The sequence below is a fragment of the Anomaloglossus baeobatrachus genome, chromosome 6 (genome assembly GCF_048569485.1).
Source record: "Anomaloglossus baeobatrachus isolate aAnoBae1 chromosome 6, aAnoBae1.hap1, whole genome shotgun sequence".
Lineage (NCBI taxonomy): Eukaryota > Metazoa > Chordata > Amphibia > Anura > Aromobatidae > Anomaloglossus > Anomaloglossus baeobatrachus.
This window is the reverse complement of record NC_134358.1, coordinates 11,371,808-11,395,391: the sequence shown is the minus strand read 5'-3', so window position 1 is coordinate 11,395,391 and position 23,584 is coordinate 11,371,808. Positions and strand designations below refer to the sequence as shown.

Sequence of the window (23,584 nt, the reverse complement as noted above, 5' to 3'; positions counted from 1 at the left end):
CACCCCACAGTCTGCAGTATACACCCCACAGTCTGCAGTATACACCCCACAATCTGCAGTATACACCCCACAGTCTGCTGTATACACCCCACAGTCTGCAGTATACACCCCACAATCTTCTGTATACACCCCACAGTCTGCTCTATACACCCCACAATCTGCAGTATACACCCCACAGTCTGCAGTATACACCCCACAGTCTGCAGTATACACCCCACAGTCTGCTGTATACACCCCACAATCTGCAGTATACACCCCACAGTCTGCAGTATACACCCCACAATCTGCAGTATACACCCCACAATCTGCAGTGTACACCCCACAGTGTGCAGTATACACCCCACAATCTGCAGTATACACCCCACAATCTGCAGTGTACACCCCACAGTCTGCAGTATACACCCCACAATCTGCAGTATACACCCCACAATCTGCAGTATACACCACACAATCTGCTGTATACACCCCACAATCTGCAGTATACACCCCACAATCTGCAGTATACACCCCACAATCTGCAGTATACACCACACAATCTGCTGTATACACCCCACAATCTGCAGTATACACCCCATAATTTGCAGTATACACCCCACAATCTGCTGTATATGTGGCGCCCCTGAGGCTTCCGTCACCACAGAGATATTGCACCTCAGCCAGAGGTGTGATGTCCCATCCTGGGTAAGAATGAGGTCATATGCCGGTCCATAGACTAAAACTTGCACACACCAATTGGTAGGCATACACTGGGTCAGGATTAGTGGCAGCCTCCCCTATAGATGTATTCATGGGGCCGTAAGTCCCATTTCTGGTCCCAATAGTGTGGCTCTTAGTCAGTGGGTGTGTGGGAGGAGTCAGCAAGTGTGAGTAGATGAGGGAACCAGGAAGTTCAAGTTCAGTCAGACTGTGAGAGGGAGAAGGAGAGGGAGGTCGTTACCTCAGGAGAGTGTGAGAGGGAGGAGGAGAGGGAAGTAGTTACCTCAGGAGAGTGTGAGAGGGAGGTAGTTACCTCAGGAGACTGTGAGAGGGAGGTAGTTACCTCAGGAGAGTGTGAGAGGGAGGTAGTTACCTCAGGAGACTGTGAGAGGGAGGTAGTTACCTCAGGAGACTGTGAGAGGGAGGTAGTTACCTCAGGAGAGTGTGAGAGGGAGGTAGTTACCTCAGGAGAGTGTGAGAGGGAGGTAGTTACCTCAGGAGAGTGTGAGAGGGAGGTAGTTACCTCAGGAGAGTGTGAGAGGGAGGTAGTTACCTCAGGAGAGAGGGAGAAGGAGAGGGAGGTCATTACCTCAGGAGAAAGTGACAGAAGGAAGTTCCTGGTGGAGATCCTGGGGTCTAGTTAGGCCCAGGTAACACCTAAAGAAAGAGAGAAAGGATCCCAGGGCCACGGAAGGGCATATTGGCTCGTGGCCTGTTCCACAGGAAGATCGGGTGGAATGATCTGGCTGCATTCGGGGACGGCCCCCAGACAAAGGGAAGAAAGACATTTCCTCATAAAGTAACACTGAAGGCCGAGGGTGGTTGCAAGCGCCCAGGGCCACAACCCACCACAGATCCCCTGTGAAGAGGGCAAGCTACGACTGTGGTCAGCCCTCTTTGTTCAGGCTGAGAAGACAGTCAGGAAAGAGACACAGGAGGGGTCCACTGGTATTGACCTCTGAACTACCCGGGATCGGCGGAGGCACTGGACAGTGGATCCCAGCATACTGTGGGCAACCGGTTGTCTGCAGCAACTGAAACAGTGAGTAAAAGACCTAAACTGCAAGCCCTGTGTCGTCTGATTAATTCTGCACCTCGTCCACAAACACCATAGACTTTACCAAGCACCAAAGGTTGCCCCGGGGCACCCGCTCTACCTGTAGAGAGCAAGAAACACCTCAGCTGCCATAACATCAGCCCCAGAGGTCCCTTCCAGCAGCTGCAGCTCCATAGCTGCAAATTACCACAGGTGGCGTCACAAATCATATATAAACATTATCATCACCTCCCCAATATCGCCACATTAACTGACTCCACCAGGGTCACGGAATCGGGCCCCGCCACCGCTGACTACCCCGGACTAGTCCGGCCGAACACCGAGTCACCTAAGGCCCCTGGGGTGGGCAAGTCACATACACCATACAATCTGCTGTATACACCCCACAATCTGCAGTATACACCCCAAAATCTGCAGTATACACCCCACAATCTGCAATATACACCCCACAGTCTGCTGTATACACCCCATAATCTGCAGTACACACCCCACAATCTGCAGTACACACCCCACAATCTGCAGTACACACCCCACAATCGGCAGTATACACCCCACAATTTGCAGTATACACCCCTCAATCTGCAGTATACACCCCTCAATCTGCAGTATACACCCCACAATCTGCAGTATACACCCCACAATCTGCAGTATACACCCCTCAGTCTGCAGTATACACCCCACAGTCTGCAGTATACACCCCACAATCTGCAGTATACACCCCTCAATCTGCAGTATACACCCCATAATCTTCAGTATACACCTCACAATCTACAGTACACACCCCACAGTCTGCAACAAAAAAGGGGGGAGCCCGCACTGCTTGAGAATGGCATGCAAACAATTAAAAGTCAAAATTCACATATTATTCCAACTGTACTATAATATAAAATGAGATTTTTAGCAAATAATTGATCAATTCTTTGAGCCCCCCCAGCCACGTCACAGCGAATCTCAATAGCGGGGTCCTAGTCTATATTATGTATTTCCTGTGCCCTGCGGCCTCCTAGATAAATAGATTAACAGCAGAACCATATTAGATGGCACACATACCTGTACATGTCAGAAACCGCTTCCGTGTTTTCACGGGAAGGCGTCTGTGACTGAAAGCAGCCCCGGCCCAGCGTGCGCAGCAGACGCCACACACCGCTCACTTTATGAGGCTGTAACTCTGGATCCTCAGCGGATCCCGGGGATCCTGACATTGTTTGTTTGTTTGTGACTTCTTGTCAGTGGTAAATGGAGGACGAGACTTTTTGCTTTTATTTGTGAAAATATCAAAAATTTAGCAACTTTCAGACTTTTCTGTTTTTCTGCTCTGAGACCAGCGAGTTCTGTCCCATAAAGAGTTAATAGATCCCATTCCGCAGCAGAAAAGGGCTGAAACGTCATTTATTTTAACAACAAAATTTACAAAATTATTTTTTTAGGGGCCACATAACATGTGAAGAGACTGAGGGGCCGAGGGGACAGAAAATACCCAAAAGTGACCCCATTCTAAAGACTGTGCCCCTCACACTGCTCAGCACCCCATCCACGAAGATTATTAACCCTTCAGGGGCTTCACTAAAGCAATGTGAAAGGAAGAAAATAAAAATGTTACTTTAGCCCCATATTTTCCAAACTCGCAATTTCTCCTGAGTACCAGATACCCCATATGTGCTCCTGAAAACCTGCACCCCGTAGATTTAGGCGGGCTCTCCTCACTACAACAATGGCAAACATGTGGACGCTAACTGTGGTTTAGGCACATTGTGGGGTTACAAGACAGGGGGGCATTTGGATTTTGAAGCTCAGATTTTGCTGCATTTCTTTTTTGAGTGTTTTTCCAGAGCCTCTGTATTACCAGTAACGTGGAACTTGGAAGCCCCTATATTTCCGTTTTTGTGGGTTGAGTTTAATCTTATTTGGTGGAGATTTGGGGTACAGAACATTTTGGATCAGTTCACATTTTTCCTGTGCTCTAAGCTGAGCCCTTACAGTGGGTATGGAAAGTATTCACACCCCTTTACATTTTATTCACGCTTTCATTGCAGCCATTTGATACATTTTTTTCTCATTAATATGCACTCTGCCCCCCATCCCCAATCCTCCATCCTCCATCCCCCATGCCCCATCTTCACAGAAAAAAGCCAGAAATGTAGAAATTTTTGTAAATTTATTAAACAAGTAAAACTGAAATATCCCATGGTCATAAGTATTCAGCCCCTTTGCTCAGTATATCAGTTGGTCATAAGTATTCAGCCCCTTTGCTCAGTATATCACATGGTCGTAAGTATTCAGCCCCTTTGCTTAGTATCACACATGGTCATAAGTATTCAGCCCCTTTGCTCAGTATTGAGTAGACGCCCCTCCCTTTTGAGCTAGTACAGCCATGAGTCTTCTTGGGATCCTGGATTTGGGGATCCTCGGCAATTCTTCCTTGCAGATCCTCTCCAGTTCCGTCAGGTTGGATGGTGAACGTTGGTGGACACCATTTTCAGGTCTCTCCAGAGATGCTCAATTGGGTTTAGGTCAGGGCTCTGGCTGGGCCGGTCAGGAATGGTCACAGAGTTGTCCTGAAGCCGCTCCTTTGTTATTTTAGCTGTGTGCTTATGGTTAATGTCTTGTTGGAAGGTGAAACTTCGGCCAAGTCTGAGGTCCAGAGCCTCTGGAAGAGGTTTTCTTCCAGGATATCTCTGTATTTGGCCGCATTCATCTTTCCTTCAATTGTAACCACTCGTTCTGTCCCTGCCCCCATAGCATGATGCTGCCACCACCATGTCTCACTGTGGGGATTGTATTGGGCAGGTGATGAGCAGTGCCTGGTTTTCTCCACACATACCGCTTAGCATTATCACCATAAAGTTCTATCTTCGTCTCATCAGACCAGAGAATCTTATTTCTCATAGTCTGGGAGTCCTTCATGTGTTTTTTGCAAACTCTATGCGGGCTTTCATATGTCTTGCTCTGAGGAGAGGCTTCCGTCGGCCACTCTGCCATAAAGGCTCGACTCGTGGAGGCTGCAGTGATAGGTGACTTTGTGGAACTTTCTCCCATATCCATACTGCATCTCTGGAGCTCAGCCACAGTGATCTTGGGGTTCTTCTTTACCTCTCTCACCAAGGCTCTTCTCCCACGATTGCTCAGTTTGGCTGGACGGCCGGGTCAAGGAAGAGTTCTGCTGGTCCCAAACTTCTTCCATTTAAGGACTATGGAGGCCACTGTGCTCTTAGGAACCTTGAGTACTGCAGAAATTCTTTTGTAACCTTGGCCAGATCTGTGCCTTGAAGTCAATAACTTACACTTTATTAATGCCCATGTTTAAAAAGACCCCATAGAAAAGGGCACAGACCCCATAGGAAGAGGCTTAGATGCCAAAGGAAAGGGCATAGACCCCAGGGAAAGGGGCACAGACCCCATAGGAAGGGGGCACAGGCCCTATAGGGAGGGGCACAGACCCCATAAGAAAGGGGGTACAGACCTCATAAGAAGGGGGCAGAGACCCCATAAGAAGGGGCACAGACTCCATAGGAAGGGGCACAGACTCCATAGGAAGGGGGCACAGGCCCTATAGGGAGGGGAACAGACCTCATAAGAAGGGGGCACAGACCCCATAAGAAGGGGCACAGAAGTGCCATAGAGATAACACCAGAGAAAAGGACCGGAGCATAAAACTAAGAGATAGCACCGGAGAAAAGGACCAAAGCATAAAACTAAGAGATAGCACCGGGGAAAAGGACCAAAGCATAAAACTAAGAGATAGCACCGGGGAAAAGGACTGGAGTATAAAACTAAGAGATAGCACCGGGGAAAAGGACTGGAACATAAAACTAAGAGATAGCACCGGGGAAAAGGACTAGAGCATAAAACTAAGAGATAGCACCGAGAAAAAGGACTGGAGCATAAAACTAAGAGATAGCACCGGGGAAAAGGACTGGAGCATAAAACTAAGAGATAGCACCGGGGAAAAGGACTGGAGTATAAAACTAAGAGATAGCATCGGAGAAAAGGACTGGAGCATAAAACTAAGAAATAGCAACGGGGAAAAGGACTGGAGCATAACACTAAGAGTTAGCACCGGGGAAAACGACTGGAGAATAAAACTAAGAGATAGCATCGGAGAAAAGGACTGGAGCATAAAACTAAGAGATAGCACCGGGGAAAAGGACTGGGGCATAAAACTAAGAGATAGCACCGGGGAAAACGACTGGAGTATAAAACTAAGAGATAGCATCGGAGAAAAGGACTGGAGCATAAAACTAAGAGATAGCACCGGGGAAAAGGACTGGAGTATAAAACTAAGAGATAGCACCGGGGAAAAGGACTGGAGCATAAAACTAAGAGATAGCACCGGGGAAAAGGACTGGAGCATAAAACTAAGAGATAGCACCGGGGAAAAGGACTGGAGCATAAAACTAAGAGATAGCACCGGGGAAAAGGACTGGAGCATAAAACTAAGAGATAGCACCGGGAAAAAGGACCAAAGCATAAAACTAAGAGATAGCACTGGGGAAAAGGACCGGAGCATAAAACTAAGAGATAGCACCGGGGAAAAGGACTGGAGCATAAAACTAAGAGATAGCACTGGGGAAAAGGACCAAAGCATAAAACTAAGAGATAGCACCGGAGAAAAGGACTAGAGCATAAAACTAAGAGATAGCACCGGAGAAAAGGACCGGAGCATAAAACTAAGAGATAGCACCGAGGAAAAGGACTGGAGTATAACACTAAGAGATAGCACCGAGGAAAAGGACTGGAGTATAACACTAAGAGATAGCACCGGGGAAAAGGACTGGAGTATAAAACTAAGAGATAGCACCGGGGAAAAGGACTGGAGCATAAAACTAAGAGATAGCACCGGGGAAAAGGACTGGAGCATAAAACTAAGAGATAGCACCGGGGAAAAGGACTGGAGCATAAAACTAAGAGATAGCACCGGGGAAAAGGACTGGAGCATAAAACTAAGAGATAGCACCGGGAAAAAGGACCAAAGCATAAAACTAAGAGATAGCACTGGGGAAAAGGACCGGAGCATAAAACTAAGAGATAGCACCGGGGAAAAGGACTGGAGCATAAAACTAAGAGATAGCACTGGGGAAAAGGACCAAAGCATAAAACTAAGAGATAGCACCGGAGAAAAGGACTAGAGCATAAAACTAAGAGATAGCACCGGAGAAAAGGACCGGAGCATAAAACTAAGAGATAGCACCGAGGAAAAGGACTGGAGTATAACACTAAGAGATAGCACCGAGGAAAAGGACTGGAGTATAACACTAAGAGATAGCACCGGGGAAAAGGACTGGAGTATAAAACTAAGAGATAGCACCGGGGAAAAGGACTGGAGCATAAAACTAAGAGATAGCACCGGAGAAAAGGACTAGAGCATAAAACTAAGAGCACCGGAGAAAAGGAGCGGAGCATAAAACTAAGAGATAGCAGCGGGGAAAAGGACTGGAGCATAAAACTAAGAGATAGCACCGGGGAAAAGGACTGGAGCATAAAACTAAAGCCCGCTACACACGCTTCAATATATCTCACAATCCGTCGTTGGGGTCAAGTTGTAAGTGACGCACATCCGGCATCGTTTGTGAGGTATTTGCGTGTGACATCTACTTGCGATCAGGATTGAACGCAAAACCGTTGATCGCAAACACATCGTATCATTCTCTAGAATTGAGCGTTTTGTTGCACGAACCTAGTGAATTGTAACGTGTGACATCCCTCATACGATTTTGATGTCTGAGGCTATGTGCGCAGGTGTGCGCTCTGCACCGCAGCTTAAAAAAGGTCCGCTTCAGAGCGCAGCTGAAAAGCTGCGTTCTGAAGTGCCTCACAATGTCTGTCATTCACTAATCTCTGTCAGTCGGTCACTATCTCTGTCCCTCACTCTCTGTCCATGTCAGTCAATCCCCCTCTCTCATATACTCACCGATCCCCGATCCCCGGCGCTGCACGGCATTCACACTGCTCCGGCGGCTTTTTCTGTTTTGAAAAAGCCGGCCGCCCATTAAACAATTTCGTATTCCCTGCTTTCCCCGCCCACCGGCGCCTATGATTGGTTACAGTGAGACACGCCCCACTCTGAGTGACAGGTGTCACACTGCACCCAATCACAGCAGCCGGTGGGCGTGTCTATACTGTGCAGTGAAATAAATAATTAAATAATTAAAAAAAACGGCGTGCGGTCCCCCCCAATTTTAAAACCAGCCAGATAAAGCCATACGGCTGAAGGCTGGTATTCTCAGGATGGGGAGCTCCACGTTATGGGGAGCCCCCCAGCCTAACAATATCAGCCAACAGCCGCCCAGAATTGCCACATACATTATATGCGACAGTTCTGGGACTGTACCCGGCTCTTCCAGATTTGCCCTGGTGCGTTGGCAAATCGGGGTAATAAGGAGTTATTGGCAGCCCATAGCTGCCAATAAGTCCTAGATTAATCATGTCAGGCGTCTATGAGACACCCTCCATGATTAATCTGTAAATTACAGTAAATAAACACACACACCCGAAAAATCCTTTATTAGAAATAAAAAACACAAACATATACCCTGGTTCACCACTTTAATCAGCCCCAAAAAGCCCTCCTTGTCCGGCGTAATCCAGGATGCTCCAGCGTCGCTTTCAGCGCTGCGGCATGGAGGTGACCGGAGCTGCAGCAGACACAGCCGCTCCGGTCACCTCCACGCAGGTAATGAATACAGCCGCACGATCAGCTGTGCTGTCACTGAGTTTACCCGCTGTCACTGGATCCAGCGGTGGCCGCGGGTAACCTCAGTGACTGCTCAGCTGATTGCGCTACTCACCTCAGTTGCTGCGTGGAGGTGATAGGAGCGGCGGTGAGTAGCGCGATCAGCTGAGCAGTCACTGAGGTTACCCGCGGCCACCACTGCATCCACCGCTGGATCCAGTGACAGCGGGTAACCTCAGTGACAGCTCAGCTGATCGCGCGCCTGTCTTCATTACCTGCGTGGAGGTGACCGGAGCGGCTGTGTCTGCTGCAGCTCCGGTCACCTCCATGCAGCAGAGCTGGATGCGACGCTGAAGCATCCTGGATTACGCCGGACATGGAGGGCTTTTTGGGGCTGATTAAAGTGGTGAACCAGGGTATATGTGTGTGTTTTTTATTTCTAATAAAGGATTTTTTTCGGGTGTGTGTTTATTTACTGTAACTTACAGATTAATCATGGAGGGTGTCTCATAGACGCCTGACATGATTAATCTAGGACTTATTGGCAGCTATGGGCTGCCAATAACTCCTTATTACCCCGATTTGCCAACGCACCAGGGCAAATCGGGAAGAGCCGGGTACAGTCCCAGAACTGTCGCATATAATGTATGCAGCAATTCTGGGCGGCTGTTGGCTGATATTGTTAGGCTGTGGGGCTCCCCATAACGTGGAGCTCCCCATCCTGAGAATACCAGCCTTCAGCCGTATGGCTTTATCTGGCTGGTTTTAAAATTGGGGGGAACCGCACGCCGTTTTTTTTAATTATTTAATTATTTATTTCACTACACAGTATAGACACGCCCACCGGCTGCTGTGATTGGGTGCAGTGTGACACCTGTCACTCAGAGTGGGGGCGAGTCTCACTGTAACCAATCATAGGCGCCGGTGGGTGGGGAAAGCAGGGAATACGAGATTGTTTAATGGGCGGCCGGCTTTTTCAAAACAGTAAAAGCCGCCGGAGCAGTGTGAACGCCGTGCAGCGCCGGGGATCGGTGAGTATGAGAGAGGGCTGCTAACTTCAGTAATTTAGGAGATTAGCGGTCACCGGTGAGTCTTCACAGGTGACCGCTAATCAGGGCGCGACACAGACAGAGCCGCAGCATGACCGTGAAGTCGGGTGAAGTTCACCCGAGTTCATTCTGACAGTGCGGCTCTGTCTGTGTCTGCTGTCATCTGCCATTCAGCTCTGCTACATGGCTGTCTGTGTCTGCTGTCATCTGCCATTCAGCTCTGCTACATGGCTCTGTCTGTGTCTGCTGTCAGCGGCCATTCAGCTCTGCTACATGGCTGTCTGTGTCTGCTGTTAGCGGCCATGTAGCAGAGCTGAATGGCAGATGACATAGTAAAAACGCATCCCTACACATTACACACGCTTGGCAAGTCAATAAATAAAAAAAAAAGGTGCCCAATGCATACGTCATAGAACACATGATCTAAAGGATCGCACATAAAATTGATCAATTTAACATAGACTACTAACGCACGTGTGATAGCAAATGAACGACCAACGTGAAATCTCATAGATCCCGTATGCAACCTGGGCGTGTCACATCGCAAATGCGATTGTACAACTAATTGCAATGTGTAAAGTGGGCTTAAGAGATAGCACCGGGAAAAAGGACCAAAGCATAAAACTAAGAGATAGCACTGGGGAAAAGGACCGGAGCATAAAACTAAGAGATAGCACCGGGGAAAAGGACTGGAGCATAAAACTAAGAGATAGCACCGGGGAAAAGGACCGGAGTATAAAACTAAGAGATAGCACTGGGGAAAAGGACTGGAGCATAAAACTAAGAGATAGCACCGGAGAAAAGGACTGGAGCATAAAACTAAGAGATAGCACTGGGGAAAAGGACTAGAGCATAAAACTAAGAGATAGCACCGGAGAAAAGGACTGGAGCATAAAACTAAGAGATAGCACTGGGGAAAAGGACTGGAGCATAAAACTAAGAGATAGCACTGGGGAAAAGGACTAGAGCATAAAACTAAGAGATAGCACCGGAGAAAAGGACTGGAGCATAAAACTAAGAGATAGCACTGGGGAAAAGGACTAGAGCATAAAACTAAGAGATAGCACCGGAGAAAAGGACTGGAGCATAAAACTAAGAGATAGCACTGGGGAAAAGGACTGGAGCATAAAACTAAGAGATAGCACCGGAGAAAAGGACTGGAGCATAAAACTAAGAGATAGCACCGGGGAAAAGGACTGGAGCATAAAACTAAGAGATAGCACCGGGGAAAAGGACTGGAGCATAAAACTAAGAGATAGCACCGGGGAAAAGGACCGGAGTATAAAACTAAGAGATAGCACTGGGGAAAAGGACTGGAGCATAAAACTAAGAGATAGCACCGGAGAAAGGGACCAAAGCATAAAACTAAGAGATAGCACCGGAGAAAAGGACTAGAGCATAAAACTAAGAGATAGCACCGGAGAAAAGGACCGGAGCATAAAACTAAGAGATAGCACCGGAGAAAAGGACCGGAGCATAAAACTAAGAGATAGCACCGGAGAAAAGGACTAGAGCATAAAACTAAGAGATAGCACCGGAGAAAAGAACTAGAGCATAAAACTAAAGCCCACTTTACACGTTGCAATTAGGTGTGCGATCTCGTATGCGATGTGACACGCCCAGGTTGCATACGGGATCTTATGAGATCACACGTAGGTCGTTCATTTGCTGTCACACGAGCGTTAGTAGCCTATGTTAAATTGATCAATTTTATGTGCGATCCTTTAGATCATGTGTTCTGTGACGTATGCATTGGGCACTTTTTTTTTTCTTTATTTATTGACTTGACAAGCGTGTGTAATGTGTAGGGATGCGTTTTTACTATGTCATCTGCCATTCAGCTCTGCTACATGGCCGCTAACAGCAGACACAGACAGCCATGTAGCAGAGCTGAATGGCCGCTGACAGCAGACACAGACAGAGCCGCACTGTCAGAATGAACTCGGGTGAACCTCACCCGACTTCATTGTCATGCTGCGGCTCTGTCTGTGTCGCGTCCTGATTAGCGGTCACCTGTGAAGGACTCACCGGTGACCGCTAATCTCCTGAGTAACTGAATTGAGCAGCCCTCTCTCATACTCACCGTTCCCCGATCCCCAGCGCTGCACGGCATTCACACTGTTCCGGCGGCTTTTACTGTTTTGAAAAAAACGGCCCGCCCATTAAACAATCTCGTATTCCCTGCTTTCCCCGCCCACCGGCGCCTATGATTGGTTACAGTGAGACACGCCCCCACGCTGAGTGACAGCTGTCTCACTGCACCCAATCACAGCAGCCGGTGGGCGTGTCTATACTTTGCAGTGAAATAAATAATTAAATAATTAAAAAAAACGGCGTGCGGTTCCCCCCAATTTTAAAACCAGCCAGATAAAGCCATACGGCTGAAGGCTGGTATTCTCAGGATGGGGAGCCCCACGTTATGGGGAGCCCCCCAGCCTAACAATATCAGCCAACAGCCGCCCAGAATTGCCGCATACATTATATGCGACAGTTCTGGGACAGTACCCGGCTCTTCCCGATTTGCCCTGGTGCGTTGGCAAATCGGGGTAATAAGGAGTTATTGGCAGCCCATAGCTGCCAATAAGTCCTAGATTAATCATGTCAGGCGTCTATGAGACACCCTCCATGATTAATCTGTAAATTATAGTAAATAAACACACACCAGAAAAAATCATTTATTAGAAATAAAAAACACAAACATATACCCTGGTTCACCACTTTAATCAGCCCCAAAAAGCCCTCCATGTCCGGCGTAATCCAGGATGGTCCAGCGTCGCATCCAGCGCTGCTGCATGGAGGTGACCGGAGCTGCAGCAGACACAGCCGCTCCGGTCACCTCCATGCAGCAACTGAAGACAGCCGCACGATCAGCTGAGCTGTCACTGAGCTTACCCGCTGTCACTGGATCCAGCGGTGGCCGCGGGTAACCTCAGTGACAGCTCAGCTGATCGCGCTACTCACCGCCGCTCCTCTCACCTCCACGCAGCAACTGAGGTGAGTAGCGCAATCAGCTGAGCTGTCACTGAGGTTACCCGCGGCTGTCGCGGGCGGGGAGGAGGGTGTCAGCACACTACGCTCACCCCCTTCTGCTCGGGTCCGGCTGCTGCTCAGTGGTGGCTCGAGCGGTGGGCCGGATCCCGGGGGCTGTCTCGAGTGGCACTCCTCGCCCGTGAGTGAAAGGGGATGTTGTTGGGGTGATGGGGATGGTTACAGTTCGTGACGCCACCCACGGTTGTGGTGATTTCACCACCGCTGCTCGATGCGGGGGTCCCGGGGATGGTGATGCGGAGCAGCCAGGTGTTGTGTTGCCCCTCCGTGGGTAGGGGTTGGTGATCCCGGGGCCCGGTGATGGTTTGGGAGGTGTGTAGGGCCCGGTGGGCGCAGGGACGCGGGGGCAGCGCTGTGCCTTGCGGCACTGTGGTACTCACTCAGCCTGAGACACGGACACAGTTTGTACGGTAAACCAAACGGCTGGTAGGACGGTCCCACAGACGGCTGCACTTGCTTTCCCGGTAGTTGACGGCGATGTCACTCTTCCCTGCACCTTATGTTCAATGGTGGTAGCGGTGGATTCCCTCCGGTTACCCGCTCCCCGGCTGCAATCTGGGCCGGAGGAGCCCTACACTTTGCCCGCAGGCGCTGGCCCTGAGGAAACTGGTGCCTTGGCGGTGGCGGTGTCTCCTCGGTAATGGTTGAGCTGTTGCCTTCAATCGGGACTTGGATGCTGGGGGATCTACGTCCCCTTCACTGACGGATTCGGCAAATTGGGCGACTCCTAGCCTTGCCGGGGTCCGAGAGGCCCCTGCCCTGGTGCTGACTGTCCTTCGGAACACTGCTCCAGACCGCCGGGCACACAGCCAACGGGGTCCTTCCAGGAACTTCCGAACGGTCCCCCTCCAGACAGTCACCGTCGTTGCCAACCTTGCTGGTTCCGTCTGGACACTCAGTCACAGACCACTTCAGGCTTCTCACACTCTTTCTTTCCTTCCACTACTCTTACTTTCCTCCTTTTCCACTTTCTCCTTTCTACTTTCACTTAGCTGTTCCTTTCGCTTCCTCCTCCTTCACACTCCTGACTAGACTCTAGCTCGTCCCTGAGCTCACTGGTTTCTCCCACCTCCAGAGCTGTGATCTCCTCGGTGGGCGGAGCCAACCGCCTGGCCCACCCCCTGGTGTGCATCATCAGTCTCTGGAAGCAGGCAACAAGGATTTGTGTTTTGGCTGTGGTGTTCCTACCTGGGATGTGGGGTGTGGGTGTTGTTGTGACCTGTGACCCCTGGCTTGCCCAGGTCGTCACACGGCCACCGCTGGATCCAGTGACAGCGGGTAAGTGACAGCTCAGCTGATCGTGCGGCTGTCTTCATTTGCCGCGTGGAGGTGACCGGAGCGGCTGTGTCTTCTGCAGCTCCGGTCACCTCCATGCAGCAGCGCTGGATACGACGCTGGACCATCCTGGATTCCGCTGGACATGGAGGGCTTTTTGGGGCTGATTAAAGTGGTGAACCAGGGTATATGTTTGTGTTTTTTATTTCTAATAAAGGATTTTTCGGGTGTGTGTGTTTATTTACTGTCACTTACAGATTAATCATGGAGGGTGTCTTATAGACGCTTAACATGATTAATCTAGGACTTATTGGCAGCTATGGGCTGCCAATAACTCCTTATTACCCCGATTTGCCAACGCACCAGGGCAAATCGGGAAGAGCCGGGTACAGTCCCAGAACTGTCGCATATAATGTATGAGGCAATTCTGGGCGGCTGTTGGCTGATATTGTTAGGCTGGGGGGCTCCCCATAACGTGGGGCTCCCCATCCTGAGAATACCAGCCTTCAGCCGTATGGCTTTATCTGGCTGGTTTTAAAATGGGGGGGGACCGCACGCCGTTTTTTTTAATTATTTAATTATTTATTTCACTACACAGTATAGACACGCCCACCGGCTGCTGTGATTGGGTGCAGTGAGACACCTGTCACTCAGCGTGGGGGCGTGTCTCACTGTAACCAATCATAGTCGCCGGTGGGCGGGGTAAGCAGGGAATACGAGATTGTTTAATGGGCGGCCGGCTTTTTCAAAACAGTAAAAGCCGCCGGAGCAGTGTGAACGCCGTGCAGCGCCGGGGATCGGTGAGTATGAGAAAGGAGGGGGATAGACTGACATGGACAGAGAGAGAGGGACAGAGATAGTGACCGACTGACAGAGATTAGTGACTGACAGACACTGTGAGGCGCTTCAGAACGCAGCTTTTCAGCTGCGCTCTGAAGCGGACCTTTTTTAAGCTGCGGTGCAGAGCGCACACCTGCGCACATAGTATCAGACACAAAAATCGTATGAGGGATGTCACACGTTACAATTGACTAGGTTCGTGCAACAAAACGCTCAATTCTAGACAAAGATACGATGTGTTTGCGATCAACGGTTTTGCGTTCAATCCTGATCGCACGTAGATGTCACACGCAAATACGTCACAAACGATGCCGGATGTGCGTCACTTACAACTTGACCCCAACGACGGATTGTGAGATATATTGAAGCGTGTGTAGCGGGCTTAAGAGATGGCACTGGGGAAAAGGACTGGATCAGATTAGTAGAACACAGGGCAGTCATAGAGTGGAGCAGGCGGCCAGCGGAGGCAGTGAGGGCAGTCATAGAGTGGAGCAGGCGGCCAGCGGAGGCAGTGAGAGCAGTCATAGAGTGGAGCAGGTGGCCAGCGGAGGCAGTGAGGGCAGTCATAGAGTGGAGCAGGCGGCCAGCGGAGGCAGTGAGGGCAGTCATAGAGTGGAGCAGGCGGCCAGCGGAGGCAGTGAGGGCAGTCATAGAGTGGGCAGGCGGCCAGCGGAGGCAGTGAGGGCAGTCATAGAGTGGAGCAGGCGGCCAGCGGAGGCAGTGAGCTCTCCATCAATCTTTAGGATGAAGCTGTAGAAATGTATAGCTGGGATGATTTAGAAAAACCTGCACTGGCCGGGGTGGACCTTGAGGCCTTTTTCAACTTTCATTCCATGAGGAGATGGTGGTGCTATTGCTTTAGCCCCTGCCTCTAGCTCCTCCCCTTGGCAGTTGGTGCTGATGAGATTCTATGCCATCTCCTATCTCAGTAATGGGAAAGTCTTCACTGAATACAGATTTTACTTCTGAATTCAGGATTTTGACTGATCAATTCTGGAAGAGAAAGAAGCAGATTTCTCGAAGCTGTTTATCTTCATCGATCTTCATGATTTATGAGATAAAGCAATGGTTACTGACTGCTCCTGTTTTGTAAGCGAGCGCCTTCATATGAATCCATGGTTTTATATGTGAATAATGGCGCATTGTGCTCCAGATCGGCATGCCTGATGCTCTTTAGTGGTTTTATCTTTATTCAATTTGGAGGTGCTGCACGTTATCTGATATTACTGGTGAGATTGCAGTTGTCCATTACTCCCTGTTATCAGCTATTACTGGGGGGATTGTGGCTTGTAGGAGAGGTGATGGTGGTCCGTGCCTCTCATCTCGGCGTTTCTCTTCTCCGGACACTTGGTGTCTTTACTCCATGTCTCTGCTCCTCTTCCTCCCCAGGATGACTCTTCTGGCGTCTCTGCTTCTCCTGGTGTCCGTGTCTCTGGCTCTCGGATGTTATCCTGCTCCCGGAGGTGAGTCTTCTTCCCCAGGACGATAATCTCTGTACGCGGTGGGATTATAGCGCAGGCAATGGGAGCAGACATCTTGTACCCTAACACTTCCAAGTCTGGAGGGCATGAGCCCCTCTGGCCCAGTCCACCCTTGATGGATGTAGTGGGTAGCGGTGAAACCAAAGGGGAAAAAAAATCCCTGTTAAAAATTAACTTTTAATAGATTAGTTTAAAAGGCCCAAGACAAACAATACATATAAAGTATAAAATATAGAGCAGAACAAGGTACCACAATAGGTCAGGGGGGCAATGATAGTCACATATAAGCTCTCACAGATATAGTATGTAATACACTCATGCTAGCTAGGTGAAACAGGGAATAATCCCTTCCAGTCAATAAATACAAAAATTCAGGGCAGATGACCCTATTAAGCCCTAGAAATCCCAACCTAGCAATGGAGGGTGTGACACCATAAATGTTTTGGGCGCCCCCATTCACCGTCGGGATGCACTAGGCCAACCCTAACAGTGACCCTGTCCAGAAATGACACACCAAAGGTAAATTACTTATCTGGTTATCCAACAGAAGCGTCCCGACGCGTTTCTCCGTGGTATTCAATACGCCAGGGTTCATCAGGGGAGCAGAGATGATGATCAAGAGTCCCGAATCAGAGGACCCACGAAAGAAGACAGCTGTGTGCCAAGAGGATGATACCTGAGGTCTGTGAGATCTTATATGTGACTATCATTGCCCCCCTGACCTATTGTGGTACCTTCTTCTGCTCTATATTTTATACTTTATGTGTATTGTTTGTCTTGGGCCTTTTAAACTAATCTATTAAAAGTTAATTTTTAACAGGATTTTTTTTCCCTTTGGTTTCACTGATTTATATACCCTGTGGTATCCCCTGCTTTGGCTTTGGTTTTTATGTAGTGGGTAGCGCCAAGATCCGACAGCCCAGGTGTCGGTAAACTCGCACTTTAGTTCCATATGACTGAAATCCTATAATTTCTCAGCCACAAATCTAGCGAGGACCGGCGTGGCCTCCCAGATAACGGATGATCCAGATGACGCCGCAAGAGGACCAGCCACGAAAGCCATCGATGGGAACAAAGAAGGCGACTTCTTTAAGCTCTCCTGCACTCACACCAAGGAGGTGGAGGATCCATGGTGGAGAGTGGACCTGACCCAGACCTACAATGTAACGCTTGTAGTCCTAACAAACCGGCAGGACTGCTGTAAGGAGAGGCTGAAGGGGGCCGAGGTCCGGGTCGGGAACTCTCCCGACAACAACAACCCAGTGTAAGTACAAAACAAGATGCAAAATACTTGGTTCCTAAAAAACAAAACTAAGTTCTTTGCCCTCTCTCTTCGTCATGTATTGTCTGTTTTTGTTTTGTTTGTTGTTCCACCTCTTCCATAACTCTTATTTTTTCCTATTCGCCCAAACTTTGCACCGTCCCTGGTGAGGCGTGGGGTGTGTTGGGGCGCAGTGACGGCCCAGTTCAGCGACTCCTGACCTGCACGTGGTGTGACGGTCCTGCTCATTGACCCCTGACCTCCACGCAGTGTGACGGTCCTGCTCAGCGACTCCTGACCTGCATGTAGTGTGACTACCCTGCTCAGCGACTCCTGACCTGCACGTGGTGCGACTGCCCTGCTCAGCGACTCCTGACCTGCACGTGGTGCGACTGCCCTGCTTGGCGCCTCCTGACCTGCATGTGGTGTGAATGCCCTGCTCGGTGCCTCCTGACCTGCATGTGGTGCGACTGCCCTGCTCAGCGACTCCTGACCTGCACGTGGTGCGACTGCCCTGCTCAGCGACTCCTGACCTGCACGTGGTGCGACTGCCCTGCTCGGCGCCTCCTGACCTGCACGTGGTGCGACTGCCCTGCTCGGCGACTCCTGACCTGCACGTGGTGCGACTGCCCTGCTCGGCGCCTCCTGACCTGCACGTGGTGCGACTGCCCTGCTCGCCGCCTCCTGACCTGCACGTGGTGCGACTGCCCTGCTTAACGCCTCCTGACCTGCATGTGGTGTGACTGCCCTGCTCGGCGCCTCCTGACCTGCATGTGATGTGACTGTCCTGCTCGTCGCCTGTTGACCTGCATGTGGTGTGACTGCCCTGCTCAGCGACTCCTGACCTGCACGTGGTGCGACTGCCCTGCTCGGCGCCTCCTGACCTGTACGTGGTGCGACTGCCCTGCTCGGCACCTCCTGACCTGCATGTGGTGTGACTGCCCAGTTCGGGGCCTCCTGAACTGCACGCAGTGTGACTGCCCTGCTCGGCGCCTCCTGACCTGCATGTGGTGTGACTGCCCTGCTCGGCGCCTCCTGACCTGCACGTGGTGTGACTGTCCTGCTCGGCGCCTCCTGACCTGCACGTGGTGTGACTGTCCTGCTCGGCGCCTCCTGGCCTGCACGTGGTGTGACTGCCCTGCTCGGCGCCTCCTGACCTGCACGTGGTGTGACTGCCCTGCTCGGCGCCCCCTGACCTGAATGTGGTGTGACTGTCCTGCTCGGCGCCTCCTGATCTGCATGTGGTGTGACTGCCCTGCTTGGCGCCTCCTGACCTGCATGTGGTGTGACTGCCCTGCTCGGCGCCCCCTGGCCTGAATGTGGTGTGACTGTCCTGCTCGGCGCCTCCTGACCTGCATGTGGTGTGACTGCCCTGCTCGGCACCTCCTGACCTGCACGTGGTGTGACTGCCCTGCTCGGCGCCTCCTGACCTGCACGTGGTGTGACTGCCCTGCTCGGCGCCTCCTGACCTGCATGTGGTGTGACTGCCCAGTTCGGGGCCTCCTGACCTGCATGTGGTGTGACTGCCCTGCTCGGCGCCTCCTGACCTGCACGTGGTGTGACTGCCCTGCTCGGCGCCCCCTGACCTGCATGTGGTGTGACTGTCCTGCTCGGCGCCTCCTGACCTGCACGTGGTGTGACTGCCCTGCTCGGCGCCTCCTGACCTGCATGTGGTGTGACTGCCATGCTCGGCGCCCCCTGACCTGCATGTGGTGTGACTGTCCTGCTCGGCGCCTCCTGACCTGCATGTGGTGTGACTGCCCTGCTCGGCGCCTCCTGACCTGCATGTGGTGTGACTGCCCAGTTCGGCGCCTCCTGACCTGCATGTGGTGTGACTGCTCTGCTCGGTGCCTCCTGACCCTACATGTGTTGTGACTGCCCTGCTCGGTGCCTCCTGACCTGCACGTGGTGCGACTGCCATGCTCGGCGCCTCCTGACCTGCACGTGGTGCGACTGCCCTGCTCGGCGCCTCCTGACCTGCACGTGGTGTGACTGCCCTGCTCGGCGCCTCCTGACCTGCATGTGGTGTGACTGCCCAGTTCGGGGCCTCCTGACCTGCATGTGGTGTGACTGCCCTGCTCGGTGCCTCCTGACCTGCACGTGGTGTGACTGCCCTGCTCAGCGCCTCCTGACCTGCATGTGGTGCGACTGCCCTGCTCGGTGCCTCCTGACCTGCACGTGGTGTGACTGCCCTGCTCAGCGACTCCTGACCTGCATGTGGTGCGACTGCCCTGCTCGGCGCCTCCTGACCTGCATGTGGTGTGACTGCCCTGCTCGGCGCCTCCTGACCTGCACGTGGTGTGACTGCCCTGCTCGGCGCCTCCTGACCTGCACGTGGTGTGACTGCCCTGCTAGGCGCCTCCTGACCTGCATATGGTATGACTGCCCTGCTAGGCGCCTCCTGACCTGCATATGGTATGACTGCCCTGCTCGGCGCCTCCTGACCTGCATGTGGTGTGACTGCCCTGCTCGGCGCCTCCTGACCTGCATGTGGTGTGACTGCCCTGCTCGGCGCCTCCTGACCTGCATGTGGTGTGACTGCCCTGCTCGGCGCCTCCTGACCTGCATGTAGTGTGACTGCCGAGTTCGGGGCCTCCTGACCTGCACGTGATGTGACTGCCGAGTTCGGGGCCTCCTGACCTGCACGTGATGTGACTGCCCTGCTCGGCGCCTCCTGACCTGCACGTGGTGTGACTGCCCTGCTCGGCGCCTCCTGACCTGCACATGGTGTGACTGCCCAGTTCGGGGCCTCCTGACCTGCATGTAGTGTGACCGCCCAGTTCGGGGCCTCCTGACCTGCACGTGGTGTGACTGCCCTGCTCGGCGCCTCCTGACCTGCACGTGGTGTAACTGCCCTGCTCGGCGCCTCCTGACCTGCACGTGGTGTGACTGCCCTGCTCGGTGCCTCCTAACCTGCACGTGGTGTAACTGCCCTGCTCGGCGCCTCCTGACCTGCACGTGGTGTGACTGCCCTGCTCGGCACCTCCTGACCTGCATGTGGTGTGACTGCCCTGCTCGGCACCTCCTGACCTGCATGTGGTGTGACTGCCCTGCTCGGCACCTCCTGACCTGCATGTGGTGTGACTGCCCTGCTCGGCGCCTCCTGACCTGCACGTGGTGTGACTGCCCTGCTCGGCGCCTCCTGACCTGCACGTGGTGTGACTGCCCTGCTCGGTGCCTCCTAACCTGCACGTGGTGTAACTGCCCTGCTCGGCGCCTCCTGACCTGCACGTGGTGTGACTGCCCTGCTCGGCACCTCCTGACCTGCATGTGGTGTGACTGCCCTGCTCGGCACCTCCTGACCTGCATGTGGTGTGACTGCCCTGCTCGGTGCCTCCTGCCCCTACATGGGGTGTGACAGTCGTGCTCGGCGCCTCCTGACCTACATGCAGTGTTACGGCCGTGCTCGGCGCCTCCTGCCCCTACATGGGGTGTGACAGTCGTGCTCGGTGCCTCCTGACCCTACATGGGGTGTGACAGTCGTGCTCAGCGCCTCCTGACTTGAATGCGGTGCATATGAAGTAATGATTGGCTGATTGTCACATTTGCTTTCCTCCTCCAGGTGCGGGAAGGTCACAGATGTCTCCTCTGCCACCTTGTCCTTCTACTGTAAGGGGATGGTGGGTCAGTTCGTCAGCGTGGTGATCCCCGGGAAAATCGTGCCCCTGACAGTGTGCGAGGTCGAGGTTTATGGAGACCCTGTGACTGATTAGAATAACGTCTGTGGGTAGCTGCTGTAAGATCTACCATTGTTGCTCGTTTCGCCATTTCCAGGTCTGTTTCATGGGGAGTTTTCACTTTGACCTGTGAGAATAAAGCTCTAATTCATCCCTCGTGTCTTCATTCTTTATAGTCAGGAGCTCAGACATGACGTGTAGAAGTCTCCCCCTATCGGTGATGATCATATCTTGCTGCTCTTATCTCCTCTCCCTCTGTATATGTGACGCCACCTTGCAGCGGCAACCCGGCGCAACCTCAGCCGAGGTGTGGGGGATGGGCACAGGGGCTTTCCTCTGCTGGGCCTTCGGCACGGATCGGGCTATCGGCTCCGGCTCGGGGACTTTCTCGGGGGACGCCTCCGGTTCAGGCTTCGGGGCTTTCCACGGCAGCACCTCCGGTCGGCTACGGGCTCCGGCTACAGGTCGGCCCGCCGGGGCGGGCATGCTGGGTATCGCTACCGGTTGCGGTGGTAGCGGGCCTAGTGGCGGGGTCACGGCTTCCGGGACGGGTGGCGAGGGAGGCAGCAGGGTGAGAGGGTTTAGACCGGGTCCCGCAGCCGCGATGGCCGGCCCTTCAAGGGCATCGGGGCGTGGGTCACTCACCCTCCCTTCCGCAGCTTCCTCCTCGCGTCTCCGCACGGTCGCTATGACATCCGCCATGTCGGTCTCCCACTCCTCCATGAGGAGCTGCATTTTGACCTGCAGCCTCTGGTAGAGCTGCGCGGTCCGGATTTCCACCCACGCCGCGGTTCCAGGCTGATGGCTGCAGAGTCCTGGCGTCCCTGCCTTTATAGCCGCGGCTACATGCGACCAGTCGCCATTTCGTCTCCCTTAGCCTCTTTTTAGCACTTCCTTCTTCAGGGGGCGGGGCTCCACTTTCGCGCCTTTCCTGCTCGGGGAAGACGCTCGAGCGGGAAATTTTTCGCACCCAAGATGGCGGCTTTGCAAAATTTTCGGCCGGACACCTCCGGCGGTAACAAGGCGCACCTCTACCAAACGGCAGAGCGGTAGGATCCGGTTCGTGACGCCAAGTTGTCGCGGGCGGAGGAGGGGACGCTGCGCTCTCCCACTGCTCGGGTCCGGCCGCCGCTGCTGCTGCGGCCTCTGCTGCTCGGTGGCTCGAGCGATGGGCCGGATCCCGGGGACTCGAGCGGCGCTCCTCGCCCGTGAGTGAAAAGGGGATTGGTTTTGGGGATTTATTGTCCGTGACGCCACCCACGGTTGTGGTGATTGTGTGGACACCACCGCTGCTCTGTATGGGGATCCCGGGAGCGGTGACAGGGAGCAGCAGAGTTGTTAGTTCTCCCCTCTGTGGGTAGGGGTTGGTTGTCCCGGGGCCCAGTGATGGGGTGGAGGGTGAGGGGTGGCAGGCCAGGTGCGGGGCCTGGTGAGGTGCAGGGTCGTGGGGGCAGCGCTGTGCCTCACGGCACGGTGGTACTCACTCAGCCTGAGACGATGACACAGTTCTCGGTAAAACACACGGCTGGAAAGACGGTTCCCACGGACGGCTGCTGTTGCTTTTCCCCGGTAGTTAACGGTGACTGTCTCTTTCCCTGCACCTTGTGTAATGTTGGTAGCGATGGGTTCCCACCGGTTACCCGCTCCCCGACTTGGATATGGGCCGGAGGAGCCCCTCTTTGCCCGCAGGCGCTGGCCCTGAGAAACTGGTGCCTTGGCGGTGGCGGTGTCTCTCTCATACGGTTGGACTGTTGCCTTCAATCGGGACTTAGTTGTTTGGAGACCCGGAGGTCCCCTTCACTGACGGATTTGGCAAATTCACGGCGACTCCTAGCCTTGCCGGGATCCGAAAGGCCCCTGCCAATGGTGCTGGCTTCTCTTCGTATACCGGTCCGGTACCGCCGGGCCACCACCCGTCCACGGTCCTTTCAACAACCTCCGATCAGCCTCTCCTGCAGACGGTCACCGCCGTCTGCTAACCTTGCTGTCTCAGTCCGGGGCAGACACCCGGACCAACTTCAGGCTTTCCAAACTGTCACTTTCTCCTTCACTTCAACTCCTCTCACTTGCTCTTCTACCACTTCACTCTAACTTCAACTTCAGCTCCAACTAACCTTCACTCCTTCACTTCCCTAGCTTAACTCTAACTGCCTGTGTTTTCCTTCCTCCAGGACTGTGAACTCCTTGGTGGGTGGAGACCAACCGCCTGGCTCCACCCCCTGGTGTGGACATCAGCCCCTGGGGAAGGCAACAAGGATTTCAGGTCTAGCTTTGGTGTACCTATCCGGGGTGTAGGGTGTGGTGGTGTCATTACCTGTGACCCCTGGCTTGCCCAGGGCGTCACATTCCCCCTTAGCAAAATGCAGACCGTCCGCGGGCTGCCCGTCCAACACCGGTTTTATTTTTCTGAAAAAAGGTAAAAACATAATACAAATAAAATAACATCATCCCACAACGGGAGGCACTTTTCTTAAACGTTACGGTAACGGTTGCGGCTGCCGCTCTCTCCCACCCAAGTAACCTGGCCCTG

At 52.8% G+C, this 23,584-nt stretch overlaps 1 protein-coding gene across 1 annotated transcript in view; it reads left to right on the top strand.

The window, feature by feature from the left end:
• LOC142243779 (uncharacterized) overlaps window positions 1-23,584 on the top strand; it is a 260,986-nt gene that overhangs the window by 19,859 nt on the left and 217,543 nt on the right. Inside the window, exons 2-4 of the mRNA XM_075315979.1 lie at window positions 16,025-16,098; window positions 17,095-17,380; window positions 20,940-21,078. Of these exons, the coding sequence (XP_075172094.1) occupies window positions 16,026-16,098; window positions 17,095-17,380; window positions 20,940-21,078 (498 nt within the window). The 5' untranslated portion in view covers window position 16,025. The remainder of the gene's footprint in view (window positions 1-16,024; window positions 16,099-17,094; window positions 17,381-20,939; window positions 21,079-23,584) is intronic.